The following is a 14,426-nucleotide window of genomic DNA, read 5'->3' on the forward strand; positions in this document are numbered from 1 at the left end:
TGTATATGTGTATATATTTATATGGATATATGTATACTTATATATACATATATGTTCACCATATGTCCTGCACATGGAGTGGAGCCCTAACTCAACCTCAATAGTCCCAACCTCTCAGTGCAAGGGGATGTCACATATGTAGTGCAGGTATATTTGTAGACTATTGCTACTGTAATAGGGATTGTCTTCACAGAAATGGTGTGTGTGGGAGGCCACATCTGCTGTTAACATGTGCGCCATTGGCTACTTACAGACATCCTAAGGTCATCATAGTACAGTACCACTGCTAGCACAGTAACACCCCTGTGGACTACAGCTGCAATATGGCCAGTATATGTGGACAGTCTGACACACTCGGGTCAGTCCAGGGGTATACACAGAACCCCTTCATGCAAGACATGTGGACCAGGCCTGTGAATGTGGATGGTAGCAGCCATGTAGATGGGTATAACATGTACATACTGGTATACATTTGTCCCCATAGGTTATGCATTCATACACCCCTGTCTGTCCTGCCACATAATAACCACTGGTACAGAGGTGCCATGGTCACATACTATCCACTAGTTACTGACATACATCTGAACAGTATCCCACTGCTTTGTCTGACATACATGACTGTTATGGTGGCTAGGCAGCAGTACATCTGGCAAGTATCTGGACATGACATCTCACTGGATAAGAACAGTAAGCTGCTAGGCATGTAACAAAGCACAGTGCAGGTTACAGGCAGACTGACCCAACACTGGGCTACATCTCCTATGTGGGAATACGCATGTACCTGCATAGCTAGCAGGCTCTACAGGCATGTCGCATCACAGAGTAACAGACACCTGTGTGAAAGTGCATAACCACAACCAATGTGAACACAGCCATAGACACATATGGTAAGCTAGCATGCTATTACAGTATATGGACTATCTGATATACACCATCCTCATATGAGCCACTCACATAACAAGCCTACATATACTGGGCCACTACACAGTGTGGTCCGATGGCTGTCTGTGGTTTGGGACATGTGTGTGTTCACCCCTACAAACATGTAAGCTGACAGGGTGACATACAGTGGAGCAGCATGTAACAACAGATAGAACAGGACAAAGAACAATGACATTTACCACAGTCTCTACACAGGCCAAGGTTCATATGCACTATACACACACTGTCGACAATTACCAGACTTACACATACCTCAGTACTGTACACACATCCACAGAATGCCCAGGCTATGTCCTCAAATATAACCCCTACTATACATAACGTGTAGCGGTCTGATATCTCACTGGCTTATCAAATATGCTGTCAATGAATATGGTGTACAGAACATATGCACCCCCTACTGCAAGACATATGTACAGAGGTTGACAGGGTTGTGGCTGGAGGCACAAACACAGGCCCAATATTGACATGTTGCTGTGAAGACCTCATACAATTTCTGTCGTAACAGGGTTTAATGCAACATATGAGGGATATGACATCAGTAACTCTCCCAGCTGTCACCATCTACTGACTGCAATCCTCACACTACCTTCTGCAGTTGAAAGATAGGTGCTCTGTGGGTAACATAAGGAACACAAGGCACCACACACTGCCCAGTCTGCAGATGACCCAACAGATGGGGATTCCTCATAAACATAGCACTGACATGACAAGTATTAAAACATGTAGGACAGCCATTTCCAGCACACCCTGTTAAACCAATAGTACCCCAACTGCAGTATAGGAGCACTTACAGTCTGTAGTCAGGACAGGCACATCCACCTCCTGTGTGTTGGCCTGTTTCCACAGTGTATGTTGTCAGAGGTAAGTCCCCAATCCATCTGTGATGCTGTTTGCCAAACAACAGATCTAGTTCCCGCTCACAGTGAATGAAAAGGCCCAACACCAACATGATGTTCCTAGATATTGGAGTGTGTTTCCATGCAATTGGCTATGGGAATGTTACCACAGCTGTTCCACATGCATTCAGCTAGAGGAGGGCTGTAGTCCATTCAGAGGTCATCAGCTGATCATGAGCATCACTGACAATACATATGCCGCTGCCTAAGCAAAGCAGGTGTAAGTCTCCACATCCACCAGATAGGGAATGAGAGAGGCAGACAGAGGCAAAGATAAGTCAGGGTGGGTTGGGAGAGTAAAAGGTAAGCATGCGTGTGTCACACACCTACCCGTCCAGGGTATCGAACCCGTGACTGACTATGTCCTGTTATCACATCAGTTATCCCTGCATGGTGGATATTGTGATTTATGCTAGGGGGCACCGTGTAAGAAATTTTAAAAACACACTCAACATTGGGTCCAGTTGTCCAGGAAAACCAAGCTAAGTCAATTCCAGGTCAGTGTAGTGAAGCATCTTCCTAATAACTACAAATCTTATGCTACTAATCTAGTTATACACTCACAACCACCTCCACACAGGACACAAACAACAAACATCAACACATTAAGACACACACACGTCACATATGGGATTAGAAACCCTGCCTAACTAGATATTATACTACAGTACTATGCCATTATAGAACACGCCATGGAGATTTTTGGAGTACTCTTTTCCCCAAAGGTTTATTTCACAGTGAGTGGCATCAGCAGGACTGCCAAAGTAGAGTGAATGAATTGTAGTGAGTGTGACTAGCCAAACATGCATTGCTCTCTACACAGGCATACGAACAGACACAAAAGCATCCATAACTCCCATGTGTGAAAATAGAACCCCTACCAGAGTTCTATATCATGTTACAGCATTACACTGTTATACCACACACCACAGAAATTGCTGGAGTACCCTTTCCCCAAAGGTGTACTTCACAGTGATTGACATCAGCAGGATTGCCAAAGTAGGGCATTTGAATTGTATTGAGTGTGACTAACCTAAATTGCCCAATTAGTCTGCATGCATTAACAGCTGTTCTGGCCAGAACAAAAGTAACCTGCCTTTGTAGGTTGGACGCTGTACACTATAGTCACAGTAACTAACCACTAAGCCATCACAATGGTACGTGGGACTGCGGTTCCACCAAAGTAATCCCACCACAGGCTAACCAAACTGAACATCTGAAAGGAATGTATATACAGCTGTCCGTAAAAGACCTCTCCAAGGCCAACTTCATGCTACTCAAGGCAGAAGTGACAATGTTTGTGACACCCATGGAAACAGGAGCTGACAGTTCAACTGATGAATCCTGTACTAAGGCAATGTATGAGCACAGCCACTTGTGTATGATTCCTGACATTCCACATAGAACCACGATGCTCACCTCCCAAATAATCAAGCCAGTCTGGTGGTCTCCTGCCATTAACAGAGTATACAATAGATGGTAGACACTGTTGAAGCAAAAAGGATAGTCCAAGGATGCAAACAACTCCCTTACCAGCCCCAGTAAGACGTTGAGATCGCGCATGGAATCCCCCAAAGCTGGTTATGTAACTAAAATTGTCAGAGATTCCACAGACAACCACACAGCATTCTATAGTTATGTCCGAATTCTAACTGGCAATGCTCAGGAGTGCTCTGAGCTGCAACAGAATGGCATTACATGGACTGCTCCTACAGAATGTGCCAATATCCTGGCAGATTGATTTAGTGCCACATTCATCCCCTCGCAACTCAAAAAGGCCCATGTCAATACGAAAAGGGTTCCATTGCCCAGTAATCATGGCCACACAGGCAGAAAATGCACTACCCACAGCTAAGAATACAGCATCCATAAGACCAGATGACATCTTGGGCTGTGTACTACATGAACTACAAAATGGAACAGCAACTCATCTAACTGTCATGTGTCATCATAGCCTCGCATCAGGCCTGGCACCCACTGAGTGGCACACAGCTGCAGTTATCCCACTCCACAAGGGAGGATCCACCTGTGATCCCTGGAACTACCATCACATCAGTCTGACGAGCCTGATCTGCATGGCCATGGAATGCATTATCAGGGATGTTTTGAACACAGACATTGGCAACCCTCAAACACTGTACCCCACACAGATTGGGCTCATGGAGGGCCAGTCTTGTCTCCTGAAACTGAGTGACTGCTTTGACTCAGTCTACATAGCTGTTGAAGAGGGTAAGGCAGTCCGCAAAGCCTATGTAGACCTCGCCAAGCCCTTCAACACCATCCCACAGTCTGGAAACATAGATTAACATACTAATCCAGCCATATATCCCTATGGCTTACTGACAGAACCAACATTGTAGGTGTAACTGACTCCAAATCCATCCCCAGACATGTGATAAGTGGAGTACCTCAATGTTCAGTCCTGGAACCACTGTTGTTTGGCTTTTACATCTCTAAAGTACAGGCCAAAAGTACGGGACTCTGGCTAACAAAGGTAACAGATGACTGCAAAATGGGAGCCATTATGAGCCTGACTGTACTGCATGAAATGTTACTAATACCAGCCTGACATCATACAGGTGGGATGGAGTACTGTTAACATCTTGTGCCCTTGCCGTGTAGGGTCCTGGTTATGGGATCTGCAACAGTTGGTAGTGTATTGCAGGGCAGACATGTTTGTCTGGGTGGGGGGTAACCTATTCGTGCATAAAACCAACAAACAGTCCTGGATAGGGAGCCTCTTCAGAACAAAACCAAATCTCTAAAAACACAGATGAGACTCACCACAGCAGAAGTATGAAAATAAATCCTTTAATAGCTGCAGTAAAAGTAAGTGCTTTCACGTCCAAGTCTTTTATATATATATATATATATATATATATATATATATATATATATAACATATATATTAGTATATATACATTATCTCTCAGACATATGCATATGAACACACAGGAATTTTTATTTCATTTGTTGGTTCCTATGTGTATATGTCTTTAAATGTTCTAATTAGTTTAGTTAATTAGGAAATGGATTTAATGTGATTGAGTCAAATTTATAGGCAGTACTATTTAAATGGATGTGCTTTTGTGTAGTTATTAAAGTCTGAAGAAGCGTCATTTGAAGGTGAAACCGCTTACTTTTACTGCAGCTAGTAAAGGATTTATTTTCATACTTCTGCTGTGGTGAGTCTCATCTGTGTTTTTAGAAACCTATTCGTGCATGACGTATGTTGTTTGTGCCTGTCAACCCCATTAATGGTGCATGTGGACATATATGTTTCTGCTATGTTCCCACTTTATCTACAGATGTATGTCCATATATACCTATATAGATATAAATATCTGCTTACATATATCTGTGTATATATATATATATATATATATATATATATATATATATATATATATATGAATATGTTGTATCTGTTGAGACATTAATATATTTTCACACACACATACATCTACATATTGGAATATATTCTCTGTACTGTTGAATGACTGGGCTGTATGATATGTTTGTGAATACAACAGAGTTGTGTATATCTGAGATGGCTTAAAGGTAAATCACGTTGGCTATGGTGGGCATGGTCCTGGGTCTGAGCCTAGCAAACGTTGTTTATTTTGTTGCTAGGCAGAACAAGGGCTGATGGATACAGAGTGATTAAGGTACTTTAAAGCAGTTGTATGTGGGTTTGGGTGGAGGTAAGCACTGCTAAAGTCTGGTTACAGTTTCTTATACTCAGCTCCTGAATTGCTTAACCTGTGTAGGCATTACTTAGCTCCACGCAAGCCTGCTTACAACTGCTTTAAAGTTGCTTAATCACTGTGTATCCAATGGGCAGTGTTCTGCCCAGCAACAAAATAAACAGCTCTTGCAAGGGTCAAACCAAGGACCCTGCACACCATAGACAAAGTGATTCACCACTAAGCCATGCCAGATACAAACAGATTTAATGTTTTCAGAAACATATCATCCAGTCCAGTCATGCAACAGTACAGAGAATGTATACCAGCATCTAGATGCATGTGTGTGTACCTATATTAATATCTAAACAGATACAACATATGTAGATATGTATATATATATATATATATATATATATATATATATAGTAATTTCTAAAACTATTTACATATATATCAATATATATGCACATATATACATGCATATGCCTAAATCGACACATATATGTGTCTACACCTATATGTCTGCATATACACAGCACGTTACATATGTGTACACAGTTATATATCTATGTAGGTGTATACGGACATAGTTTTATATATATATATATATATATACATATTAGCAGATGTATAAATCTATATAGGTATATATGGACATACATCTGTAGATAGCAATGGCAGATTAACAAATACACATATGTCCACATGCACCGTTAATGGGGTTGAGAGGCCCCACAAATTATACATTTTGTATGAATAGGCACCCCCCCCCGTCAGCCAAACACATGGCTGACCTTGACGTCACATGTATGGGTATTGCTTTGCACCCCAGCATCTCAGCTAATTTACATCTGTTATATCTGTATTTCACAATGAATGACATCAGCAGTATTACCAAGGAAGGCCATTTCAACTGTACTGCAAGTGACCAGCCTAAAATGCATTGCTCCCTACACAGACAGTTATGCTGTAGTGTGCTATAGACCTTGGGCAGGACTTCAATACCCACACATGTCAGTTGTGGATGATTTGTATGTGTCTAACTGTCTGTGTAGGGAGCAATGCAGATTGCTCATTAGGCGCTATGCACACCTACATGCACCTTCGCATAAATAAGGTAAGCATAGGCAAAATTCATATTTGTTTCCTCCATTCTCGTGATATTGTGCAAATAAGGACCATAGCAAAAGGACCATAGCAAGAGAAGGGAAGGTTGCACACCCTGTAGTAGAACACAGGACAATCTATATCGCAACCCTAACACATACATGAGCTGCCACAGGAATAGTTACATAACCACCCAGAGAAACCTGAAATTAATTCCGCTGTTTCTCCTGCTTGTGCTAAGTGCTATATCACACAAACAATGGCAAAGAAAAAAATAATTAAACTGGACAGAGACCACACATTTTAACAATCAAATAATCAGAATGAAACAGAATTTTGGAACTGTGCACTGCTTGCATGCAGTCTCTCCCTTCACAACCGTACATGTTCACCTCTGCAAGTGTAACCTGACATACCTCTCTGATGCCATCCTTCACTGTTGACATCCAGTGAAAACAAACACTGTGGAAGTGCCTACATGAAGTGAACATCCTTACACTGTTACTCTTTTTAAGATTCAACAGTTCTAATGAGTTTTGCATTTATTTGCATCTTCACCATGCTGACAACCCAGAATCCACATGGTCAGTAACTGCGTAGGCTGGGAAACTGCACGGGATACCGATGTTGTAAACACAATGGAGAGTATTACTTTGCCTATATATCTGCACAGAGGAATACATGTTTTAATAAAATGGGACTGTAATCCATCAGAAACATACTTCGTATGCTTATGTTACAGTGTAATAGTCTGTTTCATGACATTTAAATGTTTTGGCAGCCTACATTACTTACAAGTATATTCTTCATCTGGGGATGGGGGAGCGAAGCTGCATTTATGTCATGACACTTAAAACGGTATTTTTAAATTTGTTACTCTGATTTTCTAGCATCCACAATGTGTAATTAGGTCATAATATAAATGGTGTTACATGTTAAGGTTAGTTCTGTACAAATGTAAGAGCTTTTAATTGCTCCTGTTTCAGTGTAGACTCCTTTCCATGGCTGTATTCGGAAAGTTTTCAAATAAACAGCCAACACAAACATGGAGTCTATACGGTTGCTTTTGTGGTTGTTGAATGACTCCACCATGTTAGTTTGCATTTCTAGCATAAAACTCAGCTATGTATGCTGCAATTTGTATGCCACAAAAGTTTCCATGTTTGCATGTGACTGTGAACTGCTACACAGAGTTTACTGAATCTTAAACTTTTCACGGCCATGTGCACATCATGCAGCAAAGAGCACATGGTCAAAGTTATTGTGTAGACTTTATTGAATCCCCATGAAGGTCAAAACAGCTAAACCAAATATTAATTTTATTAATAGAACAAGGTAATCTAATATAAAGTAGTCAAGGGTTCCTGGCCAATTAAGTGAAGGATGTTATGGGTGGAGTAATAATACACGATGAACAACTGCAGTTAGACAATCAAGAAAACAATGCAATGAAATCAATTTAAGGAAAGATATGTAAAGAAAATAGAGAAAAACATGACAGCACATGATGGTGCTGAATGGTTTACTGATGTAGGATACTCAGCAGTAAAGTAGTAATATGCTAGTTACAGGTAACACTAAGCTAAACCTAACAAATAACTTACAAGTTATCAATTAGACAAATATTGAAAATCAGTACTGAAAGCTCTATAGCTCCTTAAATAAATCCTGCTGGATGTGAACAAAGTTGTTTATTTGCAGCTCTTCTTTCACTTACTGAATATGTGCAATTAAGGTAGGTTCTAATACTTTTTAAGCATTTGCAACAAATACCTGTAAATGATTTCTAGGGAATGCTTAAAGGCTTTATGCAAAAAAAAATCCACTTACTATTCAAAAAGTACATTATGTTGTGGGCACATCCCCATATCTTTTCTTATCAAGTCCATTTCAGTCCTTATATCTTTTCCATATATTATAGCAGTGCCTGATGTTGGTGGAAATAATCCTGTCAATATTGACCTAAAAGGGAAAAGAACAATGAAGAAATAACATGAAACAATGACTGCATACAGACTGAAGGTAGAAACACACCATTGGGCAGTGGTGAAACAGATAGTGTTGTTACCTCACAACAAGAGGTCCCCTGGTTCAATTCTCAGCTGGGGTGCCTTCTGCATGCAGTCTGCATGGCCTCCCTGTGGATTTCCACTAAGTGCTCTAGTTTCCTCTCTCATCCCAAAAACATGCACTAAGTGGATTGTATTTGGTAATAGGTGTGAGTGTGTGGTGTAGAAAAACTACCACAGCAGCACTGGCTAGCTGGATGTGTGAAGTCTAGCTCTAATTGATTGTTAATGTTGATGTGATACTGCCACCCCATGTACGAAAATGGAAGAGAGGTTGTGGATGGATGGATATGAGCACAGATTTTACAAATCATTATTTCTAGAGCTAGACCAACTAGATATACACATCACCTGATCAAATATCCAGTTTTCTCCAGTATTCCCTATATGTGTTGATAATAGCACATAATAAACATATGTGATCATGCCATCATGAATATGGCTTACAACTACATTCAAGACTGTGAAATTCTGTCTGCAACACTTGATAATCATTTAGATATTTCATTGGTCAACTTCTGTAATGTTGTCTATCTGGTCCAAACCATTTACAAATATAAATATCTGACATCTTCATTTATATTAATTTAAAGTTATTGATTAAAAGTCTTGATTTTTTTTTAGATTTTTTATACTTGGTTCTGAGCATCCTACTTTCTGCTTTCTTCTGTGCACTTGTGTTTTGTGTGTGTGTGTGTGTGTGTGTGTGTGTGTGTGTGTGTGTGTGTGTGTGTATGTGTGTATTTCTCTCTCTCTCTCTCTCTCTTTCTATCTATATATATATATATATATATATATATATACATACATACATACATACATATACAGATATATATGGGTCCACTTTTAAATTTCAAAACTCCAAAACCTCGAACCTCACGATCCCAAAAGTCAGATATTTGAAGTTTTGGAATCTCAAAACTTACCAATTGCAATCGCCCAACAGTGTGGAATGGGAACTTTACCATTCTCTTCACTGTAGTGTGATCTCAGAGTTGATATATTTAAGTAGCAGGGGGTATGGGGGTGCAGGGGGCTTGGCCCCCTTCAAAACATGATTGATAAAGTTTTATTGTTTTAGGTGGGTTTTTTTTTATTTCGAGATTTCAAAACTTCGAACATCTCAACTTCGGGATTTTGAGGTTCAAGGTATTGGAGTTTTGAAATTTAAAAGAGGACCTATAAAACATGTGCACACATGCGAACAGCAGTGGGTTCAGAGATGAACTGCAATGGTTTAAAGTCCTAAAAAGCATTGTACAAAGACCCAATGAATCAAGTGAGAACAGTGCTTGGTCTCACAGATGTGTTCCAAGTGAGCAAGTGGGGCAGGGTATGCATCAGGGTTCAGCCCTGAGCCCATTGCTGTTCGTATTGGTGATGGACTACATTAGCAAACAGGTTGGAGCGGACAGAGCAACTGTATGCAGTTGATGTGGCATTACAGACAGACTAAGCAGGAACTTCAGCAAAGGATAGGGGAATTGTATGCAAAACTGAAGGCATATGGGATGGTTATAACTACATATACAACAGTTGTAAAGGCTGCAAATGGGAGAAATCAGAAGAAACTAAAAATTGAGATAGAAGGGAAAGTAGAGGAACATGTTAACAGTTCAAGTGTCTGGGAGGGGTGGTTGAGAAAAAAAGAAGTCTGAATAAGGCAGTTAAAGCTAGAATCAGAGGGGCTACAGTCAACTGGCACAGAGTGGCTGGTGTAGTATATAATGGCAGAATGCCAAAGAAGCTAAAAAGTAAGGTTTACAAAGCAGTGGTGAGACCAGTGCTACTGTATTAGTACAGAAACCTGGGCAATATAGAAAGGACAGAAAGTAAGAGATCATGGAGATGAAGTGCCTGAGACAGGAGGCTGGATGCTCTCTGTGGGACAGATAAGGAAATAATGACATAAGAACAGAAACCAAAGTAGCTCCAATTGCAGAAAGGTTCAAGGAAAACAGATTACAGTCATACCCCTCAACTTTACAGATTTTTCAGAATGTCCAGATTTTTGCCGGATATTTTTTGGTGTGTTTTTCATAAGATTGTGTTTCTGGTGGCAAATCATTAAAGACCGAAGTTATTAAATAACAACCGACATTTCAGTTTCAGCGCTCATATCATTCAGAAAACACATACTAATACAAAACCTTTTATCCTAGCAACATTGTAAAATCTGTTGCTATTTTCGGACCTTTGCCCCCCATGTTATGTTTGGCTTTGTCCAGATTTCTTAAGATAAGAGAGAGGTATGACTATAGTGGTTCAGGCACATGTGCAGAAAAACAGAACAAAATGTGGTTAAGAAGAAGATCTGTGACAGGAAGAAGGTAAGAAGAAACGAGGGTGTCCATCAAAGAGGCAGATGGACTGTGTGAGAGAAGACCTATGACACCAGGCATGAGTGTCAAAGAAGGTAGGAGAGTGACACTGAATTGAGAGAAATGGTGACAGTTGTCACGACACCACAACAACATGCAGAAAATGGGGAAAAAAGTGGTTGATAGTGTTGATGAGTGTGTGTGTATATATTTATATAAAATAATATATATATATATATATATATATATATATATATATATATATATATATATATATATATATATATATATATATATTATATATATATATATATATATATATTTATATATATATATATATATATATGTACACATGTACAAACACACACACACATACACACACAAACAGACACACACACACACACACACACACACACACACACACACATATACAAGAATACAATATTTCGTGATAAGATGATGCTTCCTGCAATCCAGAGTTTGATTCCCTAACCTTCTTTTGGCTACTGTTGGACTCTGATAAAGTCATTAACCAGATTGTGCTCTGGGGGAAATTTGGAAACTGGGTAGGTTGCTCAGTGGTCTCTTGGACTGCATGACTAGTAGCTACCCATGGACCTGTGAACTTATAGTCATTTCCAAGGCACCATGATCACATTAAGTGGCTCAAAATCAGGCTGATAACCAGAATTTACCAAACATTAAACTTAAAGCTCAGCCTTGGTGTAAAGTAGAATGTTTTGTCAGAAACAGATTATGTTTCTTTGTAAAGCAAATGGAAGCTACAACAATGTTTATAATAGTTGTGTATGTCATTCAAATGCAGTTTAAAAAGAAAACAGTGTAATCCTTGGAAACCAGTACAGAGATAAAAACATCAATGTAACCACAAATGTCAAGTAAGGAATCAGGGCAAGGCAAAGTAAAGCAGAAACTTAAATGTAAGGCAATGAAAGATAGGGAGAATACTGTCTAATGCAGCTAAAGACATACTGAATATTATCTGTATACTGTCTATTTGTATTGTAATAATTTTCATATTTTCTAAATATGTCAATATTCAGGTAACACAGAACTGAATAACCTCATATGAAAGCTCACATATGTATGAAGAAAATCCTGCTGGCAGAATTGGTCTTACTTTAATGGTTACTGAGATGTCATAATCTGTTTATACAAAATTAATTTTCGCTGCTTTTATTTTGTGTTATAAAATCCAGTTTAAAGCATCAAACTAAATGAATGCCACTAATATAGAAATTAATTTATCCTGAATAGTTTTCTGTTTACAGTTTTCTTTTAAAATTTATAGTTCTAGAGATATGAATATTTATTAGAACTGTAAGGTGATAACTTCATTTGTTTAAAGACCCAAGCCACACCCACTGGGAGTTAAAGCTGCACATTCAAAGGAGCTGTACTGGAGGGAGTTGAGTTAATGCTGGCCAACACATGGTTCATCAAGAGACAGGGAGACCATCATAACATCACATAGAAGAGTGGCCGGCATGCAACTCAGATAGACTTCCTCTTAGTAAAGACAGGGCATTAGGGTAGAATTAAAGATTAAAATAGTCATCTTCAGTGAAATGCTGCCACTATAAACCACTGGTACCTACAATCAGCTGCAAACAGTGGTCAGAGAAGGGCGATGGTCAACAGAGACTAAGATAAAGACCTAGACGTTGACTGGAGCAAAAGCAGGGGACTTCAGGGATATACTACTCTCTGCTCTAACATGTAAGGAAGAGGAAAGTGAATTGTTGAATCCAAACAAAACTTACAGCATTCTAAAACAGCATGTGGGAAGGTGATACATGGCAGACACCATTCATAAAGCATGCAAGCAACACTCTGCTTACCAATACAGATGACATTAAAGGGAGAAAAGAGGTAAGATGCATTTCAAGAAGCTTCTGAATAAATCAAACCACAAAGAAGCTGTCCTACCCTATGTACAGCCTGTCACGGAAGAGAAAGAAGAACCCATTCAAGACAAAGTATGAAATGCACAAAGGAGAATGAAGTTAGGAAAATGATAGGCTCAGATGAGTCAAAGTAGATGTGATAGAGACATTCAGTGACCTGGGGAGAAATGGCTCCTGGCGGTGCTTATAATATCATGGAAAAGCTAGGATAATTCCAGATGACTGGATAATGAGCGTTCTAGAGACAGTGTATAAGAAAAAAGTAGGCATTCATAACTGGGGGCACTACAGAGGTATCAAACTCCAGTCACTCTCTCTGAAAGCACTGGAAAGAGTGTGGAATAAATGAATAAACACAGTAGTAGAACATAAGCTAGGCAATGAGCAGTTCTCATTCAAAGGAGGAAGTAGCACAATTGACCCAAAGGCTGCAGTGTGCCATGTAGTGAAGAAGAGTTGTAGATGAGGAGAAAGTCCACATGGGCATTCCTACACTTGGAGAACGTTCAGAAAGCAGACGATTATATTCAAGAAAGCTGACTTGGACAGTCTTTTGACAGTTCAAAATCATAGAAATATAAGTAGACTTTGTAGAGGCTAGGTACAAGCACCCAATGATTCAAATAAATGTATAATTGCCTTTGTAGTAAGTGATGGTTTAATAAAGATGTGTCGTGTTTAAAAAAAAGGCAGGAATTGAATAATTTATGTAATGTTGTTTAGGTTATATGATATATAACAATACATGTGAAGCATAATGTTAGTTATGTTAATGTAGTTTGATTACTTTGATAGGAATGTAAATTTAACTATGTCACAAGTGATAATTCAATAAAGGTGTTTGAAAAAAAAATAAAAATAGTTACTGGACTCATAAAGGAGCTCTCAGTAGGCGTTGATGTCCATAAGGGTTCATTCTGAGTCCACTCCTGTTCTTAATGAAGATAGATTGCATTAGCAAAGAGTTTGTTGGGGACAGATCAACAAAACACTATCAGTGCAAGCTCTTCATGTCTTTTGTTGCACAAAATTCAGAATACTGCTTTGAGACATGCAATAAATGAAAAAGAAAAGTACATACATGGTTGTTGTTTTTCCTGCTCCATTATGGCCAAGGAATGATGTTATTTGCCCTTCATAGAAGTTCACAGAGAGCTCATCTACTGCTAACTTTTTGCCAGTTTTGTAGATCTTCACAAGATTTCTAACAGAAACTCCTTGTTTTAGGGATGATGGTTCTGGCTCTATGTAAGCTGCATTAATAATAAAAAAAAATAATTAGAATACATTAATGACATTGTTTAATTTTATTGTTAGTAGGAAAACAATAAATGTGTTTTTAAATAAACTTTACGTTCACATCACAATGTGTTCTGCACCACATTCAGTAAGGAAACATTCATATTAAAAATTCAGAAGTCAGAATAAACAAATGTACCTGTGAAACTAACATCTAGGGCTTACCTTGTGC

The 14,426-nt window shown here is 39.1% G+C and overlaps 1 protein-coding gene across 1 annotated transcript in view; it reads right to left on the reverse strand.

Moving 5' to 3' along the window:
* Positions 1–14,426, reverse strand: part of LOC122792759 (phospholipid-transporting ATPase ABCA1-like) — a 2,266,772-nt gene that overhangs the window by 1,390,238 nt on the left and 862,108 nt on the right. Inside the window, exons 17-18 of the mRNA XM_044060333.1 lie at positions 14,037–14,208; positions 8,468–8,599 (exon numbers count right to left, since the gene is read on the reverse strand). Coding sequence (XP_043916268.1) covers positions 8,468–8,599; positions 14,037–14,208 — 304 coding nt within the window. The remainder of the gene's footprint in view (positions 1–8,467; positions 8,600–14,036; positions 14,209–14,426) is intronic.

This window comes from Protopterus annectens, chromosome 2.part0 (genome assembly GCF_019279795.1).
Source record: "Protopterus annectens isolate FY-2018-M chromosome 2.part0, PAN1.0, whole genome shotgun sequence".
Classification (NCBI taxonomy): Eukaryota; Metazoa; Chordata; order Ceratodontiformes; family Protopteridae; genus Protopterus; species Protopterus annectens.